At 36.3% G+C, this 24,981-nt stretch overlaps 1 protein-coding gene across 6 annotated transcripts in view; it reads right to left on the bottom strand.

Annotated features, from left to right (window-relative positions):
• Positions 1-24,981, bottom strand: part of LOC117415025 (paired box protein Pax-2a-like) — a 45,135-nt gene that overhangs the window by 5,594 nt on the left and 14,560 nt on the right. For 3 of the 6 annotated variants that reach the window (XM_059026403.1, XM_059026402.1, XM_059026404.1), the window contains 6 exons: positions 21,761-21,846; positions 21,214-21,333; positions 11,015-11,190; positions 8,424-8,544; positions 2,498-2,707; positions 174-275 (listed from right to left, as the gene is read on the bottom strand). In XM_059026403.1, coding sequence (XP_058882386.1) covers positions 174-275; positions 2,498-2,707; positions 8,424-8,544; positions 11,015-11,190; positions 21,214-21,333; positions 21,761-21,846 — 815 coding nt within the window. The remainder of the gene's footprint in view (positions 1-173; positions 276-2,497; positions 2,708-8,423; positions 8,545-11,014; positions 11,191-21,213; positions 21,334-21,760; positions 21,847-24,981) is intronic. The other 3 variants (XM_059026405.1, XM_059026406.1, XM_059026407.1) reach the window with 1 other exon arrangement.

Here is a 24,981-nt window from a genome sequence, read left to right as displayed (position 1 = left end):
ACGAGAACAAGATAAAACCTGCATTGACCTGTTCACTTGCAAGAAAGTCTGCAACAATTATTAAGTGTTTTTTTTGTAAAAAGTAGAAAGAAACACATTACATTACAATTAGTCTGTTTGTGATTGTGTGTGTGGTTAGGGGGTATTGTGATTCATATAAAAAAGTAACCTACCAGGGACCATTCCAGCAAGTGTAGAGGTGGGGTAGCTGCCCTGTCCAGTCGGTGGTACATGGGGGGGATAGCCAGGAAGGGTGGTACCTGCCATGTCACGACCTAGAAAACACAAAACACAACCTTTATAAAACTTGAATGCAACAGGCAGGTTTAACCACAAACCTTTGTTTTCCTTTTATATTGCAGTGTTATTATATCCTGCATCTACGTTTTGTGTTAACACATTCACTTAATTCCCCAGGATTTCCAGTGATTATCCCCAGGATTTACAGCATGTATCTTAAAACAACAAGCACCATATCTGCTATGAGTAAGATATAGATAGGATAAGCGACAGACAATGGGGGTAGTCTCAAAGCACATACTGACTTTTTATTTCTTTTGTAAATCTGTTAAAGCTACTTCTTAATAGAATAGGAAGGCTAAAAACCCTGTACAAATTATTTTAAATACAGTACAATGAAAACTATAGTACCAGATTTGGATGTGTTTACTACACTATTGTATTGGTTAATACATTTATATACACACACATCAAAGTGGTCTCAAGTCTGTGTGCTATATATACGCTTGAAAGGATTCTGCATAAGGTGTATTTATTTCTACATTTAATGGTTGACAGCAAAGTCCCCGGTAATAATGGGCTTGACAGACTGTTTTTCAAAAATATATTACAGTATGTTATATGGGGCATAAAATGAATGAGAAATAAAAATTGCCTTTGGCGTTAAACAGTAAAGAAGTACGAAATGAGATTTTAAGGAAAAAACAGCAAGCGAGTTCAAGAGACAATGTGCAGTCGCTGTGAGGGTCAGTGATTCACCTGGCTCTATAAAACTGTCACACTAACAGTGAAGACTTTGCCTTACACTAGGGATTAGCTAGCCTTCAACACTTGGCCAGGCATAATCACCTGTATCAGAATGCAGTGATACTGCACTACACTATAGTCTGGCAGCAGAGGTGACAACCTATGCTTTAACAATAGGCATTGGCAATATTGTTGTCAAAATAGGGTCACGTTATTACATAACTCAAGAAAATAGTGAATTATAATGGAGAAAAAAAGATTTAAACAAAGATTTAAAACAAACTACTTTCAATATTTTTTTTTGTTTGTTTTTGTTAAAGGATAGTTTCCCTATTATACAAAAATAGGGTTCTGCCACTTTACAAACTTTTAAGCTTATTTCAGCCAAAATCACAGTAAAAAAAACAAGGTTAAGTTAACCCCAATGTCCTCAAATATCCTATTCACCTGACACGACAGAATATAGATGTACACCAGGTCCTTTGTGACTCTGGTCCCACTAAAACGTGAGCATCATATTGAGCTGAGCACAATGGTTCCACATTCAGCTACGTAATTGGTTGTGACTGGTGACTGTCCTACCCAGGCACCAGGGTGATTGTGCTGCCGCACGTAGTTTGAGCCGAGCCAAAGCTCCTCTAGCTCCTGAGCTTCAAAGGCCCGCAAATGATACATTGTTAGCACGAGGGGCACTGGGGGTCGGGGGAAAATCATTTCCCAATTGAACATTAATGAGGAAGACAGCAGTCAAAGTTGCTCTTGTTTACATAATACAACCATGAATATTTTAACATGCCATAGTGGGGTGCCTAGCAACATCAAGGCCTGCTTTCTGCCATATAAAATAGCATGGCACCAGCCTCCTCCTGAAAATGACTCCATAAAAAATTTAAACTTTAACAATTACCATGATCGCACAACAAAGTAAACGTCAGTTACTCCAGCAGTAAGACAGCTATTCTCTTCGTGCCAAACGTTTTAATAAACCAGAGTTGGCAACAGAAACTTTTATTTATTAACGCAACTAAAAAAATTCAGGTAATATAAGGTAATATAAATTATATATATTAAAAAGCTCAGTGAAAAACAAGGCCTAGTTAAGGCAAGCTATTCTAAGATCTGAATATGGGTGTTGTAATGATATTTAATCACTGCCAGTTTCATGATGTGAATGGTGAATACATTGATTTGCTATGTTTATACTCAACAGTGCTATTGTCTTCTGGAAAACATATTCCAAACTACAGAAAATAGGTGATTTTCTCCATGGTAAAGTGTCGTTTAACAACTCAGACATCAGAAAACTCAATTGTTAGTTGTTCATTGGTTGTCATTTTGGTGGTTACCATATGTATAGTAAGTAGATAAATAAAATGGCTAAAACACAGGGGAACTATTTTATGTGATGTTCGTTGTTTCAAAGGAATCACTAGTTCAGCGCAGTATGTTCTTCAGAAGCAATTTCCCCCCCACACTTATTTGGCATACTGTGTATTTAGTAGTGGTGTACCTGCTATTAAAGGTTGGCTTGCATACTGCCCGTAGCTGGGGCTGTGGTGGGTATATGCACTGTAGCAAGGGGTGGAGGCGTCTATTGACACGGTGTGCTGGAAATACTGGAACTCCGCTAGGCCTGAGCCTGCCAGGGAGGAGGGGGTGAAAGGAGCCAGCGACGCTTCGTGTGGCTCCTGCTTTACACAGATGGAGGATGAATGGGACTCTGCCAGATGAAAAAAAAAAAAGAGACACATACACACACGAAAAAAGAAAAGAAAAAGAAATAATGAGTGATGAGAATGGCCATAAAATGTGTAAACAAAAGGAAAAATGGAATGTGGAACTGCGTGTCACTGACTGTGGTGTGTGTATTTTGTTTTAGAAACCATATCTCTGTTTTTAGATCGCATGGAAATTATGCTAAACACTTGTTTATGAAATTTAACAAAAAAAAAAGCACATTTCAGTTTTTCAGAAATTTGGGTTTGTTATTGGATTTTAACACTTGGTTGTATCTTTGACGTATAAATAAATAAATAATTGTTTACTTAAACAGTTGAAAATAGTACAATTGGGGGATGATCACGGTGTTCTTTGTATGTGTAAACACAAAATGTTAACCTCTGATCCTACAGAGGTTCTGTGGCCCTGTGAGAATTTACACCAGTGAAGAATTCTATAGCTTCGTGCCTTTTAATACAAGAGAGAAAGAATGTACCAAAACATTCCAGTAAAAGTAACAATTTGTTAGGAAGGGGGTATGCAGAAGGTGGCTCAAAAGTGTATGTGACTGACTGACAGTTTGGTAGGAAAAAGACACTGCAGCTGCAGCACACATAGCACACAGAAATGCACAGAAAGGTGACACATTAATGGACAGGGGGATCTAGCTGAAACAGAGTCAGTGTGGGTGGGACTAATCTTTGCATAATGGATGACGAGTCCTTGTTTTTATTAAAGGCTTGTGGCAGTTTGTCTTCCTGTGTTGTGCCAGAGTAATCTCCTAGAACCCATTCCTTTTTTTCTGAAGCAACCTGTCTATGTAAATGGTAATCTCTGGTTAAGCAGACTAGATTACTGCTGTGGCATTACGCCAAGCCGTGCCCAGCCCCTGGTCTTCACAGATAGAATTTCAAGCAAAAAGCCTTGACTGAAGCCTTTCTTTACAATGGTTAGGCCATTCTCCATGGGTTAAAAGTCTTTGCATTCTTTTGCTGATATTGTCAAAACATTAATGGCAAGCTATCCTCACATATTGTAGACACACAAAAAGCACATAATACTTTTTTTGGTGGGGGGGGGGGGGCTGCTATTGTACACATAAACGGCTTTCTGCCAAGTTTTCCATGAACAGGTACTGAGGGAATACTTTCTTAGTATGCAGGTAGGTTGCTGAATAAAAGCAAGTGAATTCTTTCCAGACATCAGATAAATCTGTACAGAAATCAAGCAACATGCCATAGCTAAGTATATATTGATGCATACGTTTATTAATTTATTTTTTGAAACAAGAAGTACTAGATCAGACAAACTATTGTTTCTCAAATGTTCAAAAGCAAACAGCCCCAGCTGAAACCCATCTTTTTTTTTTTTACCATGTTGTATGCTAATACGTAGAGAGTTAATTTTTCTGTTTACAAAAAAATGTCACTTTAGCCTGAACAATAAAGGCTACATTTATAGATACAGTTTATGAAGCAAGCTTGCTGCACAAGGACTTGGTAAACATGACAACAAGCAGTGAATAGTCCAACCCTTACACTTCAGATTTACAAGCTCAAATATTTTATTTCACTCTGGGTTTTGACTTAGAAACCTAAGCAATCAATGTAAGCACTGTTGCTGGCGCAACGTGTCCTCTTTATATTCTTTTCTCTTTGCTGGGCTTGTTCGCAAGACTCTCTGGACTCCATGATAGCCTCATTAGCTGCTTCCTAACTATTGTTGTTTTACAACAGATTTGTGTGTAGAGATTCCTCATTAAGACAAGGGCTTCTTTGTATGGGATGCTTAGTGATGACCCTCTTAGACTTAACGCCAGGAAATTGAGCAACTTTACTGGCCTCTTTCCCACACAAATCAATTGAATTTTTTACAGCATTGTTTATCAACAAAATATTATTCTCTTACTATTAACAGGTCAGAAAAGTAAAACATGTGGTTTGCAAAATAAACTCCTACGAGTTGATAAGTACAACTGTTTTAAAAAATAGTCAAACTCATTGTAAAATCAATTTTAATATTCAAATGAATTTGCTTAAACTAAAAATTATGCATGCTTATTGTTTACCATTTTTTATGTTGTCATCTCTTACTGTTTATACTTAATATCCAAAGCCAAAGCTGTAGTGAGTATTGCTCTTTCAAATGGCCACAAGAAAAAAAGAAACAGTTTGTTCACGGTTAGAGACTAGTGTTTACACACACTGGTTGTCTAACAGACAAGGGCAACATAGAACACTGACCCCCGTGTTGTGTTCTAGACCAGTGAACTTTGAAACTAATACAAATGGTGTTTCTTATTGTCCTGGGGACAAGCCACTCTTAAAAAAGAAAACTGTCAATCCATGATTATTCCAATGGAAGATAAACACAGGCCCAGGAGGTAGCACTCCCACTGGTACCGCTTAGCTGTGAAAATTCTCACAACTCTCTTTTACAATCTCTGTTCTAATCCAACTATGGTATGTATTCACCAAGCACACATTCACGCCATCAAATAACCTTCAGTGTGCTTTAACCTCATTACAACAAAGGGTAAAATATTACATTTTCATGGAACATATGACAGGGACACCTTCATGTTCACATGAAAAAAAAATATCTTTGAGAGAGCGACCTCCAATTCTAAATCTAGGATGTGGCAATTTATCACCAGCCAAAAACCTGTATACCCTAATTAATTACAACTAAGTAAAGAATGTTTGGAGAGCCAAATTGCTTCAATTCCCTGTACACTTAGTGAAAGTCATTCATTATCAAATCGGTGCTCAAAGGTTACTGTGCTATTGTGATGATGAAATAAACATTAATTTCTGTGCTGTGATTGTGGGCCTCCAGCATACAGATACCGAGGCATTAGACCACACACCAGAAACAGCAGGTTAGGTGGCTGATCATTGGTCAGAGGAATGAAAAGACGCACTTGGAAAATTAATTGTAAAAACAGGTTATGCTGAAGATGGGCTGCAAAGCAGCCATTTCTGATGATATTTTTGTCACACTTTAACTGTGATTACGACATGCTTTCCACTCAACATGTACATGTCTTCCCAGTCCTTTTCTGGTTTTTGAATACCATTCCAAAAGCCTTGTGTATTGAACAACGTTAATATGTAAAAAAATCCATTCCGTTTCTCAAAGAGTTAAAGAACGCGCCAGCCTCCTGCAGAATCATCTCAAGTTCTCAATATGGGAACAAGGGGTGCCCATTGAGACTGTGCCATCCCGCTGGCACCAGGAAGTTTCAGATTAATAGGCTCAGCAGGCAACATGCTTCAAGAATTTTTACTGTTGATTCATTCTTCTGTATCTATAGAATGCCACTTGACACCCCCTGCATTAGGCTCTGTTTGCTTTGCAGCTGATGCTTCAAATTGAGCCCAAATTAGCAGCTAAATTAAAACTTTTTGCTTTTAAACCCACATTATAAATAATAAAAGATAGGAAAGTCTTGAAATGAACCACCTTTTAAATTGTTATTTTCTTTTGTCCCGATGGTCCAACATAGATTTCACTACTTTAGTACCGGCTGAGGAAGATATAGTAGTATTATCACAAAACCTTAATACTGCTTACCTGAACGACATGATTAGAAAGCACTTTTGAAATGTCTAAACATTATTTAAAACGTCTTTATCTGAGTCAGTGTACTGAACAAGCTTTATAACTCATGTCTCATTGCATTGTCTGTTTTAGACAAAGATTTGCACCAGAGGCTTTTAATATAAGATAAAAAAAGAAGCAATGACATTCATAGCTATCACAGTAAATAAAACTAAAACCTCAGTATTTTCCTTTTGGGAATCGTACCACCTTAACAGAATGACCACTTTATAGAAACATGACTACATAGATGCATTAAAATATTCATTTAAAAGGAGACAGCTGCTTCCTGGTGAATTTCAATGATGCTCACAATGCTATAAATCCTTTTCTTATTTGAATCGGCTGCCTACTTTACAGATACTTTTAGCAGTAATAGGATAAACAGAGGACACAAAAGATTTCTCTGTTTAGCTTTGCAGTTCCTTTAAAATTCCAATCTCCTCTGGTAATGAAGAGTTCATGAATCATTCCTCTTTAATAGATTATGCAAATTCCAGGACATAAAATCAACAAGATCAATAACTCCAGGCATTTTAATTGGCACCAGAAAACATTTTAAGAATGAACATAATCTTCAGCTCTTTCCCCTGTAAAGGCGCTATTAATTAAAAATTGGATCCAAGCCTAAATGCAAAAGATAATTTAGCACCTTTCTTTCCTTGGCTTCAGTTCCTAAAACTTGGGTTTATCATATTCCAGTAAACCATACAGTCCTGCTATTAACCAAACCCCAAATGGTGTACCAGATTAAAATACATTGCAAATTAAGTTATTAGTGTCAACAGTCACTAGGGGAAAATCAAGGGTAACATTTTAAGTGCCAGTGACCACAAATAAAAAAAAAGCAAGCCCACGTTTATTTAAAGATCTAATAAATATATTCAAAAAAACAACAATGCAGATTTAAAAATGTTGAGGAAAATTATTAAACAGTTGAATGCTTTTTAATTTTGCTTTACTGTGTTTAGATATAGAACCACTTGATAAAAACACATGTTTAGGCCATTAAAACTATTTTAAAAAATCACAGAGTTGGTTTAAATGCTGCTGTCCTGAGATGCAATATTTACATTCTCCCTACAACACATCTACAAATAATACAAAAAACATTTCTTTTTTTTTTGTTTGTTTATAAGGTTTTATTCACATATTCACAAATTTCAATTACATATATAAAAATATATATAAACACAGGGCCGTGTTGGAATTCCTTCATGGGAAGGTAAATGGCTATGTGCTAGATCGGCAGATGACCTTTATTTAACCCCTTTAAAAAGGAATACTTCCTCTTTAAACCTCCCAGGTGCAAATAAAGCCACCTGCCAGGAAGGACCCCTCCAGACTAGGCTTGCTTTCATTCGACTACCTGAGCACAAAGGACAAAACACACACCTTTCTTCTCATGAGGCCTAACTTGCTGGAGAAACCAGCCGCCCACATATTAATGAGAAAGAAGCCTTTCTTTGTCACGTAACACTGCTTGGTATCATTTCAGAAGAGGGACTGTAATTTTCAATCATTCTGTCTTCCCCCACACAGAACTCATTGGCTTTGATGGCTCCTGCATAATTATGTGAATTTTAATAAAACCCCACGATATTAATCTCAGGCCGACAGTTGGTTATCAGTAAACTTAACCGTCTTCTTCTAGGTAATAACAGCGGCAACTATGAAACAATGTTTTAATTAGAAAGATTGTCATTAACTATGCCAGACAAAAAAAAATGCAGATATTGCTGGCAATGAAACAGGATCGCTATTAGTAGCTTAATAGGGAAAATCCAATGACTAACGAACAAAAAAAAATGAAGCTAAGCCTTAATTTACTTTAAATTGCTTAAAACCATACTCATTTTTACCATTTCCTTCTTACCAATGTTGCCAGGCATTTGTAGGTAGCGATCAGTAATGGTGACTTGATAAACTGTCTAGGCACAATTACAGCTTCTGATGTCTGTTGCAAACAGCTGTTACTAAAGAGGGAAGCCTTACATTCTTCATCAGTTTCGAAACTTTATCTGGGTACGTTTTTTATGCATTGTTCATTTATTTTACAGATACAGTTTATAGGGTGGAAGCAGCAGCTTTGCAATGTTGCACAAGCATCTTACCTGTCACTACTTGGTAGCTTTGTGACACATTAGAGCCTATGTCTTGGTTGGCGCTTGCTGATAAACTGGGCTTTACGTCATCAAGCCCAGGGTTCAGTGCTGGTAGAGAATACTCGTTAGCCTGCAAAGAAGAAAAAGTGTTATATTATTCAACAAAATAGCTGGAATAATTAAAAAAAAATGTTTTATTGATACAAATTATAATTTATAGTATAATGACAAAATAACCAGGACAACGTGACAATATGCAGTCAGTAGTTAAATATAGAATACATGTGTTTGTTGGGTTTTCTTTAAAAAATAATCAAGTCAAAAGAAAAAACAGGATTTCATAATGAACAGAAAGACAATGCGTCAGCTGTCTCTTTGTGCTTCAGTGCAGCTATACCCCTGACCAGCCAAGGGTGGAAACATTGAAGCTTTGTTACAGAGGCATAGTGTGTGGCGTTTATAGCAGGACATATGCATGAACCATTTTAAGTAAAAATAAATAAATAAATAAATTGAAGACAGCTAAGGGCTAATAAAAAATAAAAAATAAAGTTAAATTAAACCGTGGAGATTGTAGTACTGTATTAAAATATAATTTGATTGGGATATCAGACTTCAGTCATTGAGGATGCATTCATAATAATAATTAGTATTGATATTAGTAGTGACAATAGTATTGCTTTTATTTTACTATATTTAAAAATGTCACCAGCAAAATTAACTAGACCTTAAATGCAAGTGAATGGTCATCTAATTTATATATATATATATATATATATATATATATATATATATATATATATATATATATATATATTATAGTTAACGTCAATGACATATGAACCATGTATACTTTGCTCGATGACGCTTGCAGAGACAAGGTTGGTCGCACACTCAAAAATCTCTTCTTCTTTTAGACTTGACCACTAATATTATGCATCAGATTCTGCTTACATTTTTTCTATAATTAATAAAACGTTTTTAAAACAAAATGTAAGAGGAATCTGATACATAATATTAGCGAAGAAGAGATTTTTGAGTGTGCAACCAACCTCGTCTCTACGAGCGGCATCAAGCAAAGTATTCATGGTTTATATGTCATTGCTGTTAACAATTGTTAGACATTAATAAATAAATAAATATATATATATATATATATATATATATATATATATATATATATTTTTTTTTTTAAGCATTTTAACTCTAGCCTCTAAATTATTCTTTCAGTATGCAATGAAGCAAGCCCAGTATATTTGTGGTGTCTCTGCCTACCCCTTAAGTGTGTTTGAGCAGCTCAGTGGACTGAGATCCCAGTGGGAATGCCTGTGACCCCAGCCTTGTCTGCTTCTATCACAGATAAACTCTAATTGTCTGCTACAACTGTTCACTGGCACAATTGCGGATGTTTTCCTCTATCTTAAAGGCTTCAGATGCATAATAGCTATGTTATCATCCAGATTAAAAAAAGCTGGAGATTTGAAAGGGATGGCCAAATGGCCAGCAGAAGTGTGGGAGGGGTTGAATCCATTGAGTTTTGCATTTTTAGAATGGGTTTTTAATGCCTGTCTTTAGAAACCAGACACAGGCTAATGGGCCTGCCTTTTCAAGAATTAAAAAAAGAGAAAAGAATCCATGAAAGGGAAAGTGGTCTGATTAATATTACATTAAATTAAAACTGATTTTTCTGTACTGGTCTAGGCCCTTTTTTCCCACACGCCTACCCTTTTCCCCTCTCCTTTTTTTAATACCCTCACTACCGCTCTTTGTGATTGCAAGTCATTTCCAATTCGTTTTGGTATTGATCTTCCAGTAGAAATCAGTTTTGTAATTAGCTGCAAATTAGGTCTTCTACTAGGGGTGAGGGCTGTCCCCCTGATTTATCACCAGCGTAATTCGCCACGATTGGAGAGAAATTAAAATGAACTCAATTAGGCAACTGCTTTTGCTTTATAGGCCCTGCTTGGAGTTTCACGGGAAAAATGAATAGTCTCTTGTTGTTTAATAGTATAATGAAAGTAAATAAAGCTTGTCCATTGTAATAGTGCCTATAATAAAAAGTTGTACATATAGGGCTTATTTTTGTGTTTATGATTTTGTTGCCTTGACAGTGACTCTAATTCTTACCATTATGATGAATAGTTTGCACTGCTTTTACTTCTAACTTCAAAGGGGAAAACAATCAAGATGGTAGTTGATAAAACTCAAAAGGTCACTCTTTACTTATATTTATAGATAATATAATATAAAGTCATAGTGTGTGTGTATATATATATATATATATATATATATATATATAGCACCTTGCTGCTATTCTTGGATTATGTGTGTTAATCATCTGTGCTTTGAAGAATACTCATTTTGTATTCTAAGTTTGTCTGTAGACAGCCATGGCTTGGACATTGCTGGTTCTTGTTTGTTTAGTAAACAGTAGACATGAGTTTATTTATTGGATATAGACACATTAAATTACTGCTTTAAGAAGCTCAACTAGAGATTTTATGTTGTTCATTATTTAATTTGTATCACCTTCACTGATTTGTGTATTTTGGTTGCCCCTGGTTTTTGGTTGCCATCTTTTGAATCAAACAGATACTGACCTGATCAGGTTTCATGTGTTCAGTGGCTGGGAAGACGTCAGGGTATGAAGGCCGTTCAAAGACCCGATCCAAAGCCTCAAGCTGTTGCTGAGTAAAGGCATCTGCCCTCAGGTGTTTCCGTAAACTGTCCACACTACCGTGAGATTCACTGTTTGGGCCAGAACCATCTGTACCATCTACAAGGAGAAAAAGTGACAATTTTTTTTATACGATTTTCTCATTCACATAGCTCTCCCCCGGAAGCTGTAGGTTTCCTTTTTTTATTATGTCTGAGTATCTGCGTGGCTTTGTAAGGAACCATTTAAAGAACCCCATCTTCAGTCTGAGGATACTTTAAATAGATTCTAATCATTCTGAGAAAATGCTGAACCATGTGTGTCAGTTTTACAGACTGCATTAGGAACCACTGGGAATTACCACAGTATTAGCACCTTCATGATGTGATAGGTCTGTGGTAATTGATGGATTACTATCAAGACAAATGTATACTTGTTGTGTAGTGCAGGTGTCTTAGTTAAATATGCATTTTGTTCAGCTGGTTTACATTAGGCCATGCCATATAAAGTTATTTTTCTAAAGACAAGATTGCCTATAAAATCTTATTTTGCTTTGTTTATGCATGCATATGCATTTCATTTTGAAAACTAGAGGTCGGCATCAATGTAATAGCCTTTTTACAGTCAACAGAAACCAGTTAATCATTTCATGATAACCAGTTCAGAAAATATGAGCCTTTTACCTGAACTTTGACCCGATTACCCTTATATTTCAAGAGGGATACCTTCTCTTTCTTTTTGTTGCTTGTGTAAGACACCTTAAACCTCTTAAAAACCTTCAGCTCCAATTGAACTGCAACAGCAGTGGCTACAGCCTCACCGCTCTGCCGTTTATTCAGGAGGGCTTCAGCTCCCTTACAAATCTGTCATTCTAAATTTGCAGCAGATTATGTTCTCTCTTCAGCGAGAGAGCAGTGATATATGATATGCAAGGCTCCTATTGATTGCCTGATCTGGTGGCAGGAGGCAGACGAAATGAACTTGAAATGAACATCATGCCTCAACTCATTGTGCGTATAATACTCTACTTAATCCCACATTTTTCTCTGCTATGGAATTCAATTGATCAATCATGTTTCACTGATAGTACCATTTCAGGGTGTTATTGCCATTCCATTTTGCAGCTTGACCTTTTTCAATGGCCAGAGGATGAGCCACAGTCTTACGGAGAACAAAATATACACAGAACTGTATTGCATATATGTGGATATACTGGATGTATACACATGTGTGTTTATATAGATAGATAGATAGATAGATAGATAGATAGATAGATATCCTGTTAAAAATATTTACATTTTTCAACTTATTTTCCTGTTGTGTGGGTATATTATATATCTTTTCATATCCCAGGGGCCGGACCACATATCTCCAAGCAGGCATTTTTCATGGACAGCCCCCTCAGGGGCCTTTCACACCACTGCCAGTTGTTGCTGTATCAAACTCAATTGTTCTCTTTGGTACTGAAGCAAATAGAGTCATTAATTACTTTCTATCAGCTGGCCTGAGTACAAAATGCGATCGATAACCCAGCATTTGTCATTCACTACAGTGGAGCATGCTTCCCATACACAAAATAATAAACCTTACAGACTTTCCTCACAGCAGCTGCAACTCAGCAGCAGTGTGAACTAAAAAGCAATTATACAGTTAATTTCTAATACTTTGTTCTTTAAAGTGTGGATACATTTAACCCTTCTGAGAAGTGCATGCTTTATACTAAATAAAAACAATCTTGCAGTTTCATAATATATATATATATATATATATATATATATATATATATATATATATATATATATATATATATATATATATATATTATTTCCACTTCTTATTTTCATCCTGCAAAATTTCTGCAACATCTGTGTTGATATTTTTTACTTCGTATGAGAACTTCCTTAAACATGTGTCAAAATGAATATATAGCTGGATGCTTTCAGTAATTCTGAAAGTGAATTGCAAAGTTAAGGATAACATTATAAAAAAAAAAAAAAAAATCTATGATCCTTATATGGCCTGCTACTTTTCTTATGGTGCTATACAACCTTAAAAATACCATTCTCCTAAAACTCCAAGCAGTTAGTAGAGCTTTCCCAGATTAGCTGTGATGTAATATTAATTAAGTTTAATCAGGAAAACTCTGGGGCTATATCCGTAAAGGCCTCCCTCTGCGAGGTTTTATCGGTATTTTATTGATCATTGTCACACTTGAGTCTATTCATTTTGACATCTCTCAGTATTAACACTCCAGTAACGAGGGACCAGACTATCAGATCAGATAACCAGCTCTATAAAACAGGCTCCTCTCTACGGGTGTGACACCTAGGGGTCGCGACCCATAGCAGGAGGTGGGCCCGAGCCATTGTGTGCTCCAGAACACTCAGCATTTACCTGCATTAGTGAGCAGACAAATTGCGGAAAGAGAGCACATCATTGAAATATTAACGAGACAGGAGTGTGTGAAGACACTGCTTGTGTTTTGTGTCCCCTTTGGTTAAAGTCTGAAGACAATCGGTCGCTTGGATACATTTTACAACTGTGGATTGTTTATTTACAACTATCTTCTGTTTCTATCTGTATTACGACAGGGAAAACACATGTCCTGCTTTGATCTCATCATGATCCTGATAAGAATCCTTATCAGCAAAAGTGAAGGTTTTCGTAAGCCTAATTTAACTGCTTTAATTACTCATCTTGGATGGCTCAAATCAGGTGTCATGTCTTGTTCACAGTGGGGTCTTGCCTCAATCCAGTTTTACAGCTAAGTGGGACTGAGGCACAGGGAAGTGACTCTTCCAGGGTCACACAGCTACTCAGTTCTGGTTTAAAGCAGGATTTCAACATTAGCCTACACTTGTGTTAGTGGTCTTATGAGATCTCATACAATCTCTAATAATATTACTATATTATTAGAGGTTCATTATATCCAAAACTGTATTTCTTTTGGGATTTATAATTATATACAAGTTATATAATTGGGTTCTGATGTAGAATTTGCAATTGAGTTTCAAAATAAACTCAGATTACAGGTAACCCAAGGTAGTTCCTCTGTGTCCGTTTCCTGTACTTGCACTTATAAACATGCACTTACATTTAAATTATTATTTTTTACAGAGAAGAATAGTTCCAATTGCATCTGTTATTATGTCACACTGTCTACTTTAAAAGGTTGGTAATGTATCCTGTTCCCCTGTTATTTAAAATATATAATGTATTAAGACTTTTGCTTCATAACAGTAGGAATACCCATATGAGCTCAGCTAGTTCAGGTCAATCACACAGGGAAAAAAAGGCACAGCTTCCCTAACTATACATGTTTTGAGAAAATGCTTGCATTTACAAAGCCTATGGTGCGGAAAGGCAGTACAGCAAACAACGGTATCCAAAGAGATAGCAGTGAAAACAGGTCCATTCATTTTGTGTGCTGTTTTGTGCACGTTTAAGGGGTTTATTCATTTAATTTTACAGCACACAAGCTGGGTTGTTTTTGTTTCTTGTTTTCGTCTAGGTCACGAGCGTGATCCTAGCATGTGAGTTTCCCTTCATTTAGCACTGCTGCCTTGGTGATGCTGTGTTCTAGTACACAATTAATGCATCGTTGTTGGTTTTTTTTTGGGGTTTTTTTTTGCTGGTAATGCACCGCTCCATTAATTCTCAGCATCAGTGCCTGTAATTGACTTTTTTCCTGACATGATTTCTCTCTTTGTGTGAAATCCTTCCTGTTTTTCTTTAGCGCTTCAAGGATCCAATGATATCACTTACAGCCAATCAAAATGCTTATTGACCTGTCCTCTTGAATACTAAAACACCTCTAGGCAGGAGCGCACATGCATTGAAACAAACATTTTCTTTTCTCCTTTTTTTTAATTCCTTATGTTTCTAGCAACTGTTGGGCCTTTCAAACCTAGCTTGGGTTGCCTTCAATATTCTTTAAAACAGGTTGGATTAAGAACACTACTGAACATATCTCTCGGTGAATGTGATAAATAGATTACGCGGATACTGCTCCTTACTGTTTACAATTCAGGTACAGCTTTAGGATGGGGGTTGGGTGTTCACTACTACTAGGAAGACAATTTATGAACAAAACTGTGATTGTGTTTGCTGCTTGGTTAGCTAATTTGGGCATTGTTTGGGTTATCTTGTGTGGACCATAAAAAACATCTTTAAAGGGGATATATGTCAAAGCTATATTTACCTAGGTGAGTAGACATCCTGTAACTTGGAATTTAGACATGAGCTGTTGTTTTGTGGCAGCCTGTCTGTCTATCTGTCTTCCTGCATATCATTATACCAATTCAAAGATCAGGTAGATAAGAGCATTAGATAGATTAAAGATTTTGTTTTAGCTGGTTAGCTACGAGAGCCAGATGTTATCATAGGTTTCCATTCTACTTGTCATCAGGAAGAATAACATTGATACTATTAAAGAAAGGGTATCCACTTCCATGGCCCTGTAATTTTGAATCCCAGCCCACACGCATCAAGCATGATCCTGCCACAAAACAAATGGTAACCTGATTTGACTATTATATCCTATCTGTTGATTTGGTGTTATCCTACAAGGACATCCTGCCTCATATGCCAAACCCATTGCTGTGGCAAGACCTTTAATATTTTTACATTTTATTTGTTACAACATGCATCCACCCACCTACTTTCGCCAGTAAAGATACATTGGAAGCATTCTAGAACCCGCAAGTGAAAGAACAGAGAAACCCAGGTCATTACAATCCACAAGCATATTCACATTAATCTTCAATATAATGGAGAACACAATCAGATAATCATTGTTTATAGTGAACAATATAGTCACATTAACTTTTAAACATAGTCCAACATGTACCAAGATGAATTAATGATCATAACCTTTTTTCACAATATATATCTATATATATATAGATATATATATATATATATATATATATATATATATATATATATATATATATATATATATATATATATATATATTTATTTATTTGTTTATTTAGCAGACGCCTTTATCCAAGGCGACTTACAGAGTCTAGGGTGTGTGAACTATGCATCAGCTGCAGAGTCACTTACAATTACGTCTCACCCGAAAGACAGAGCACAAGGAGGTTAAGTGACTTGCTCAGGGTCACACAATGAGTTAGTGGTTGAGGTGGGATTTGAACCGGGGACCTCTTGGTTACAAGCCCTTTTCTTAAACCACTGGACCACACAGCCTTACATTTTTCATTTTTCAATACACAGGCACATTCCTCCAAATATATGTGGTTTTGAAAGCTTAAAATTAAACTACCAAATGAGCATTATTAAAGATACGCTTCTTGGAAAAAAACACAGCTTATATTATGTGATATAACGACTAACCACACCAATGCACAAGTTACAGCCAACACAAGTATAATGCCAAATGTTTTGGCAGATCAGTAGGAGCACAAGTTAATAAAAAAAATACAATGCAGTATTTTGAAAAAGGGAATTGTCTCTTGCTTTTTGCTGTGTTAAGATAATGGATAAGAAAAGGACTCCTTTTTATCTTTATAACACAACATGTAGATTTCTGTTTCCCTTTCCCCCCAAAGAAACTGCTTTGAAACAGGCATTCATAACTACGGTACACCAGACAGAAGCCATCTTCACAAGTGGTTCAATGTATAGCTCTTAAACACCTAGTAATTTTAGAGGTTGTCAAAAGCCAGCATTGTGGATTGCTTCTTGGTGACATCAAAAGAGGAAGGGGTTTTATAACACACTCTTTGACTTCTACCATTGTATTCATAGTTCTGCCTTGTTTAAATGTTGGCAAGGAGTGTGTGCCATTTCTGCCTTCAATTTCAGCTATGCCCTTGAATGACCCTTACACTGAACCTGTAATTTGCCGGTAGACCTTTTGACCTGCTGACGGGCACATCTTGAAATTGGGTAACCTGCCCTGAGCTTGCAAAAAACATTTCCAGGATTTTCTTTTTGAAAACAATCAACAGACCGGTAATAACTGTTTGTTCTCATTTGGCTGAGCTCCTGCAAATAAATAAGTGGACTGGCCAAAAAAATGTCTCACCTAAGCTTCATTTTCCCGGGCTAGTTATGCATCAGTCGGGTGATCGCATGCTATTTTACATAATGAGATACACAAAGCAATCTGGATATGGATTCAGGGCCTACAAAGGAAGCAATAAGTTGAGGCACATACTCGGCTGCTGAAGTAATTGGTTTATATATCTGCAAGCAGCGATACCAATCTTTACACAGATAGAACTGAAGCCTGGTCTTCTCCTCTAGGCTATTTCTTTTGTCTTTTCAATAACTTGCACATCCGAGGGAGAGGGAAAGGGGGGGGGGGGATGTTAATTTGCGAATTAATAGCTTTTCTCAGCGGAATTGCAAATTCTCTTAAATGTCACTTTGTACAACGTGCGGGGGGCTATCCACCAAAGAAACAATCATGGGAACTACCCGCACCCCTTCTTTCTTACTGCCAACGCCACCAATAGCCAGCAAGTGTAACATGCTACTTTTAATTTGCAATAACACATGACAATGGCAGATTAATGGCTCTTATGACACCTGTGTCCCTGAAGCGCCTCTTCCGAAGACCTGGTGTACATAACGTGTGTCACACTGCATTATCTCAACATCCTTCTTTTAATGGGGATCTTTCTTTGAGGGCACTGCTGACTGAGAAGTTAGGAGATGCAGAATACTAGATTGCAGCTTTGGAATTGAGCCATAGCAGGGTTAAAACCAACATATTTTTGGGCTATCTGGACTACAAATCTACCATTTGCCTGACCCATTTTTTTCTCTCTTATTAAATCGCCTGCATTGTTTTTCCTATAAATGTTATTAGTATCTAATCAAGCTGATATACAGTACTAAACCCAACAAGTCTCAGGTAGCCTAAGGCTACTGTGCTACTATGAAATTTAAACCATGTATTAACTCTCGTACAGCCTCCCTGATGTCTCAGTGTGAAATAAGGACTACGTTTAAATAACAAATAGCTTTCTAGACGATTGGCAGGGGTTCAAATAACCAGTCCTCAAGTCTTCATTAGGGCCTGATTATTAAAATTGAAGACGCTTAGAGGAATGCTGGGGCTTGAATGAGCACCACTATAATGTGTACTTCCTATTTTTTCATTAAGAATCATTGCTCTAATGTAGAAAGAAAAATGTTGTTTTACTTGCTAACTGAAGTTCCCTTATTGCTGCAGGAGATACATGTGTCTGTTTGCAAAATGAATTACAAAATCCCTGGTATTTGTGTGCAATAGTTTATTACATTAAATGCAAGGCTTTCTTAAAACCCATAGAAGAAGGTCCATGTGGGTTTGCAGAGCAAGATCCATACAGGTGAATATGCTAAAACCATCATACCGGAAAAGTGCAAATGTACTTTTTCAATTAACTACTATAATATATATATCCATATTTTAAAAAAAAACAAAAAACACAGCAGTTTGGCATTTCAAAAGACCCAAGAGAGATCTGGAGATAAAAGATTTGGTGTTTCTCTTGAGACGCACATCCCAGAAACATAATCTGCTTTCCTACTGGGAAGCAACGTGTTCTACTTGTATATACAGGAAAAACAATATTCACGGGTTATTATGAGATTTAATTTATTATTATTATTATTATTATTATTATTATTATTATTAATAATAATAATAATAATAATAATAATAATAATAATAATAATAATAATAATAATAATAATTGGTAAATGTATTATAATGATTAGCATGCTGACTTCTGTTAAAAGGATTAGTATTAATTGCTAATTGAATCATGGTAGTTTCTAAAAAGAGCTCAAGCTTTAACAATATTAAAATACAATATATGACAATATCCATATAATAAGAGGACAGAGACAGCATTCATTCTTTGTACTTTATGCATGCCGTAAACAAAATGTTTACTAACAGAAATTCATTATGGTTGTGGCTTTATAAGAACAAACTGATCTCTATTAGTTTTCCACATGGGAATCATTCATTTATCTTTAAGACAGCATTACTGCATCCACAAACTGGTATTTTAAGGAGGCATGAACTCCCTTCTCTGTGTGGGTGTTAAGTAAACCGAGTAGTGGCCATGTATAAATCCCCTCCCTTTCAGCAGCACGTTAATAGGAACGCAGCCCAGACACTCGAATCAAGGGAAATTGCACATTAAGCTGATAATTCAAAATAGAGATGCTGTGGAAATATATGGTCTGTCATCAGGCAGACCTCCAAAACAAAAGCCCAACACTTTCTGAAACAATCCCTTCTTCTCTACTAATGCCAGCGCCTTCCCTCCCCTGTGTCAAACTCAAACAAAATACAGGTTGAGTTACTCTGACCCGGGGAATGACTGGCATTTGACAAGGTACATCCTAATCTACCCTGCCATTCAACTTCTGAACAGTGGATTTCCCGTTGGGATTTGGGAAAGAGCTAAATCAGTACAAAAAAAATAAAAAATCTAGTATAGAAATTCAAACACAAACTGCTTCTACAACCTGAAGTCATTTGGCATTAGTTACTTTAGTGTTGTCTAAAAAAAAATCATGTAAAATGGCCAGTTATGCCTATATTTAGTTTTGTTCCAGGTAATTTATCGCAACCTGTTATATACTCTCTTATCTTTACCCCCTATCCGTGTTCAGTCTATGCTGCTCTGTGATTGTCCAAGCAAAGCAAATGTTTGTGAACCCAACTTACAATATACTATTTTCCTCCCCGATTGGCAGCCCACTACACAGAAGAGGAGGAACGGAGAAATAAGGCTGCCTGCATTGATAAATGGCGGTTTTATAAATAATTTCCAACCAGAGCAGTCCCTCAAACTCCTTCGGTGTTACTCCACCTGCTCGATTTCTCACATGGGAGATGTTTATTCAATAACATTAAAAAGCCTATTGCTTGCAGAACCGATAATCCATAAGCCCTCAGGCTGCCTGCATCCACTCACTCACTCAAAAAAAAATCATTCTTCTTGAGCCGCTGAGTTGAAATGTCTTCCACATCAGCAGCACTTTCTCCAGCTGACCTGGGTGGTTGGCTACATCATCTTGACATGTAATTATCCTAACTCTTCTTAATCATTTCAGCCTAGATTAATTGTACAAGACAACACTGACAAAAGTGGAGGTCAAGACTTGAAATAAAAAAGGAACTCTCTTCCTTAGCCTTCAGTGTTTGCTGCTTTGAATTGACTAAGGAGTCAGGCAATGATGATCTGTGCAGCTCTTTCAGCTAACTTTTCTTTGGCTCCAATTGTTTTTAGAACACACAACAGTCCTAACCTTTTTCACAATGAATGAACCACTTGCCTAAAAGTAAACTCAGGATCTCTATGAATTCCACTCTTTGCAGTAATAAAGGTTTAGGGGCCTAATTGGTCCTTTTTTTTGTCTTTTTTGTCTTTAACACACAATAGTGTTAGCATTCTTGTCTAGTTAGTCAAATACACTACTGTGGTAGTATTCCTTTTTTAAATGTTGACTAAAAATCATTGGCTTTCTTGTTAACTTGATGCATGATCATTATTTTGCTGCATAAACACATTTCACCATTCACAAACGGATTAACTCTGACTAATGATTGTCATAAAAATAAAAGAATCTTGATTCTTTTCCACCCCAATTCTAAATGCCCAAAAATACTAGTGTGTGTGCGTCGCTGTTCTAACAATAAAACAAGCATCATTTAAAATAGGTGTGCACCTCCAAATTAATTCTAAACTATAATACTTATCTTAAAGTTATTAAACTTTAAATCAAGACCTTCACATGTGCCCTGGCTTCTTGAATCTCCATGTAAGGGTGATATCTATGCATGGAACACCTTAAGCTCTGTTGCACATCCATTAAAATTATCCCTTTATTACGCCAAGCGAGGACAATGCTGCCTAATAATTTACAGTTCTTTGTGTATCACATTGCATGAAATCAAGACCCAGTGTTTTAAAATTAAAAAGGTAAAGCTAAATTTATCTGTGGGTCAACGGAAAGGCCCAGCGCCAAGACTTCAGGAAATCTAAGCTGCTTAAACAAGCAGATGAGAGGCACGTGGGTCCTTTAGCTAGAAATGCTAACCTACAGGTGACAAGGTGACAAGGCATGAAACAAAATAAGTCTTAATATCCCCTTTCCTCTTACCATCGTCTCGTTTCCTCTTTTCGCCATTCGACCGAGGAATACCCAGAATGCCGTTGATAGAGTAAGAGCCAACTGGATCATTTGAAGCACTGGATACCGGCGGGGAGGCTGTGCTTGGTACTGAGAAAGGGGAAAATCTTATTTAAAATAATTGAAAAGGGATTCTTACTTTAAGGAGAATAAACTGTTATATAAGAGTTTTGAAACGAGACTTTCTACCTTCGTGATCGCTCTTCATACATAACATGCTAAATAAAACACTTTTTGTTTTTTTCAGGATTGAAGCAGTTAGCTTTGGACATAACCTTTTAGGACCTCATAATAATGACTTTTGTTCCCTCAAATAGATATTGGTTGGCATCTTTTGAACAGTGGCATATTTAAAGTTTCTTTGCTGAGTTCAGAATTAAAACTTGGCCTGTATTCAATTTTGCTTGCAGAGTTAGAAATCTCAAACCAATATATATATATATATATATATATATATATATATATATATATATATATATATATATTTTTTTTTTTTTTTTTTTTTTTTCTGGCTTACCTATGGTGTGGCCTGGTGTTGAGAGTGGTGTCCCTGTTCCATCTGGGGAAGAGTGGAAAGGCTGTTGAACTTTGGTCCGAATAATCCTGCATGATATAAAGCCGAGTAAATTATTAAAACAGAATCTCTTTGGACTTGAGAACACCAATATATTTGCCCAAAATTTAAATTTCAGACAAACAAAGAAACAACTGCAGCAGGACGTGTTGGACGTGGATCAAACAGAAATCACAAGTTGGACAAGTCAAGCATGACAGTCTGTTTCTTAATGTGGGTAAGGATTGGATTTGTACACATTCTTTATAAATACATTAGGATGGAATTTGTTTGTGCACTTGACATGGCTTTATGCTTTTTTTTATGAGGAAAGAGTTAAGTTGAATATGACAGTGTGAAATCCTTAGCTAAGGCTGTCCTAAAAAAACTATTCTGCTATATCCGACTTTTAATTCCAAATTTAAAAAGGTTCACTGTACCTTTAAGGTAAGATATGGATACAATCTGGCTTGAATGATCTTGCAAACAAACCATGAAATCACATCAATTCACCTCAATGATCAGCTTCAGTGACTCTACCTGGCCCAGGACTAATGATCTTTCCCTCCTCCCCACTACCTCTCTCCCTCTCTCTTTCTGTAGCATCCACAGGAGCACCCAACACTCTTGGCTTTGATCTTCCCAAATCAAACACCTCTGTAAAACTGAACAGCCCCAAGTGCCAATGCAGATGAGATTCTATTGATCAGGGCTTGGGGATAAAAAGTTGGGGATTAGTCACAGGCAAACAGATGCAAATGGAAAGCTATAAATTATATGTGACAGGAAAGCAATAGTACCTTATTGCTGTGCACAAGCTTACTCCAGCATAAGATTCATTTAATCTGTTTGGCACTTTAAAAAGACGCTAGTTGCCACAATAATTTGTAAACTTTAAAACAATTAATAATGAAAGATGAAGTACACATTTTCTAGAGTTCAAATTTAAACTGAAACATAAACCATAACATTCGAAACCTTTTTGTATAAAAATTGAAAAAAATAGTCTCACGTTTTTCAATAGAATTTACTGTCATGCCTATAAATGCAAATCATATACATGTGTTCATTTGACTTGCGGAATAGTAAAATGCTTTTTTAATATAGTTTGAAATGATGAACTTCCCCACTAGTGTCAGGGCAACTAAGAGTTAATGACCAAAATAGTCTATAAACATCAAACCTCTATTGATTTCAATGACTTAGGCAGCTTCCAATTTCCCTCAGTGCACTGTCCTTGGGGCAAGGCGACAAAAGCTACAAGCCTTTTCTAGAAAACACATATCAATATTTTATTTGGATTTTTAACTTCACTTCATAACAATTGTTTGACCCCTTGACTCGTGTGAGCCACATAAATGCAGGGCCTTTATTTGGAATCCATGTTCCTGGTATTGAATAAGCAATTTGGAAGGGTGAATTAATGACTTCAGCTGTTGCTGAAAATTCCCTGAAGAAATATTAAAATTGCTTTGAGTCTGAATCGATACCATTGAAAGCCATTGAGGACCTTGTTTTTTTTTAATGTCTACAAGCAGGTATTTGGTGGCAATTCCTTGTAGCAGCTCAGACACAAAGTACAACCGCATCTCTGTGTAATCTTTAATAATTCATGCAGGAATAAAGTGTTTAAAGCTAAACATCCTTTTTTGTCAACAGACCTGAGGTCAGTTTCCCTAGAACATAAACCTTGAGGTGGCGTGTTTCTTTTCTTATGTCTAATTTATGTTGTAGATTCAAACCTGTTTGCACTATAATGCTGTACCTGCTTGTTAATAAAAATCAGCCTGAGAGCGACTAGATTCACTCTGTTGGTCTACACTGACACAGAAGTGACATTTAATGGGTGTGAAGAAAACATTCTATTTTATGTACACTGCATTAAATGTAATGCTATTTTTTATTTTATTTTATATTAACAGTACTTTCTATGTTTAACTTAAAAATAGGACCGTTCTGTAAAGTGATTTGTATTGCTTATTTTATATTTTTTATATGTATGAATGTGTGAATTTAAATGTCTGCAGTTTTTACAGCTGATAAATTAAGGGTGGCGTGAAATTTCAGATTACCGAAGGACCAAACAATGTTTTTTTTTTAAATTTTGGATCAATTTTAGTTATCTTTTTTTTTTGCTCACTATAATTCACTCATAATTATCTTCAATTAAATGCAGAATTTTGAACTAAAAGCTTAACACAAAAAGTAAGAATCACAGCTAACTATTCTGTAGGCAATTTAAAAAAAAACTGATTCTTGAAGTTCCTCCAGTAATAGAAATAAATACCATTGTATTTGCATTTTAATTTACCACATAAACAAAGGCCCAGAGAGTGCTCCATTTCTTTTGGTTGAATTTAATTAGAAATGAAAAGTTTATAGGGGTCTTTTAATACAATTAATGCACATTTAGAAATGATCACATACATGTGTTGAAACCTGCTCAAATTGCCCTTTTTTAAGCAACCACAAGGCATGAAATGAATTTTTTCAACCTTTCTTTTTTTTTTTTGTTTTGCTGTCTTGTGTGAGGCTGCCCTTGCTCTCCAATCAGCTCATTAAAATGTAATGCTGATGCCAGCTCTATGGAAGAGTGCCTCCTAAGCAAAGTTCATTACTTGTGCTCCTGGGTAGGGGGTTTACTCTCAGTCTTGCTCTCTTCCCCTTCTCCCTTCTCTCCTTCTTGAATACCTCCTCTTAAACTTGGTTCACCCGTGTATCTTTCCAGCGAAAGGAGGCTGGTGAGGGTTTGTTATTAACACTGGCTTTTAAAAATCTGGTTGTGATGTAATTCAGCCAAGAAAGGTGTCAGAGCTCTACAAGGTGACCAAAGCCAAGCATTTGGTCTACGTAGAGTAAACAGATTAGAAGGATGTGTATCTGTGGTTTTGCTAGATCTATCCATCCATTTACTTGTATTATTAAATTATATCTACAGAAAGGAAAATGCTTTTGTCAACGAAAATGTCTTTTTAGCATAAAGCTCCCATCCGATTATACAAAACCCCATTATCCGATACTTCAGCACAATTCGATTATACAAAACACTCAATTACCGGAACAAAAAAAGCATGTTGAGAATGCTTTGATTAATTGACTTCAGTATACAAGCACACAAGTGAGACTTTCTTTGTTTCATTTTGTTGCAATAGGTTTAAAGCATATAGAACATCTTAAATTAAGAG

The sequence above is a fragment of the Acipenser ruthenus genome, chromosome 7 (assembly GCF_902713425.1).
Source record: "Acipenser ruthenus chromosome 7, fAciRut3.2 maternal haplotype, whole genome shotgun sequence".
Taxonomy (NCBI): domain Eukaryota; kingdom Metazoa; phylum Chordata; class Actinopteri; order Acipenseriformes; family Acipenseridae; genus Acipenser; species Acipenser ruthenus.
The sequence above is the reverse complement of the archived record's forward strand: the minus strand, read 5'-3'. Positions and strand labels throughout refer to the sequence as shown.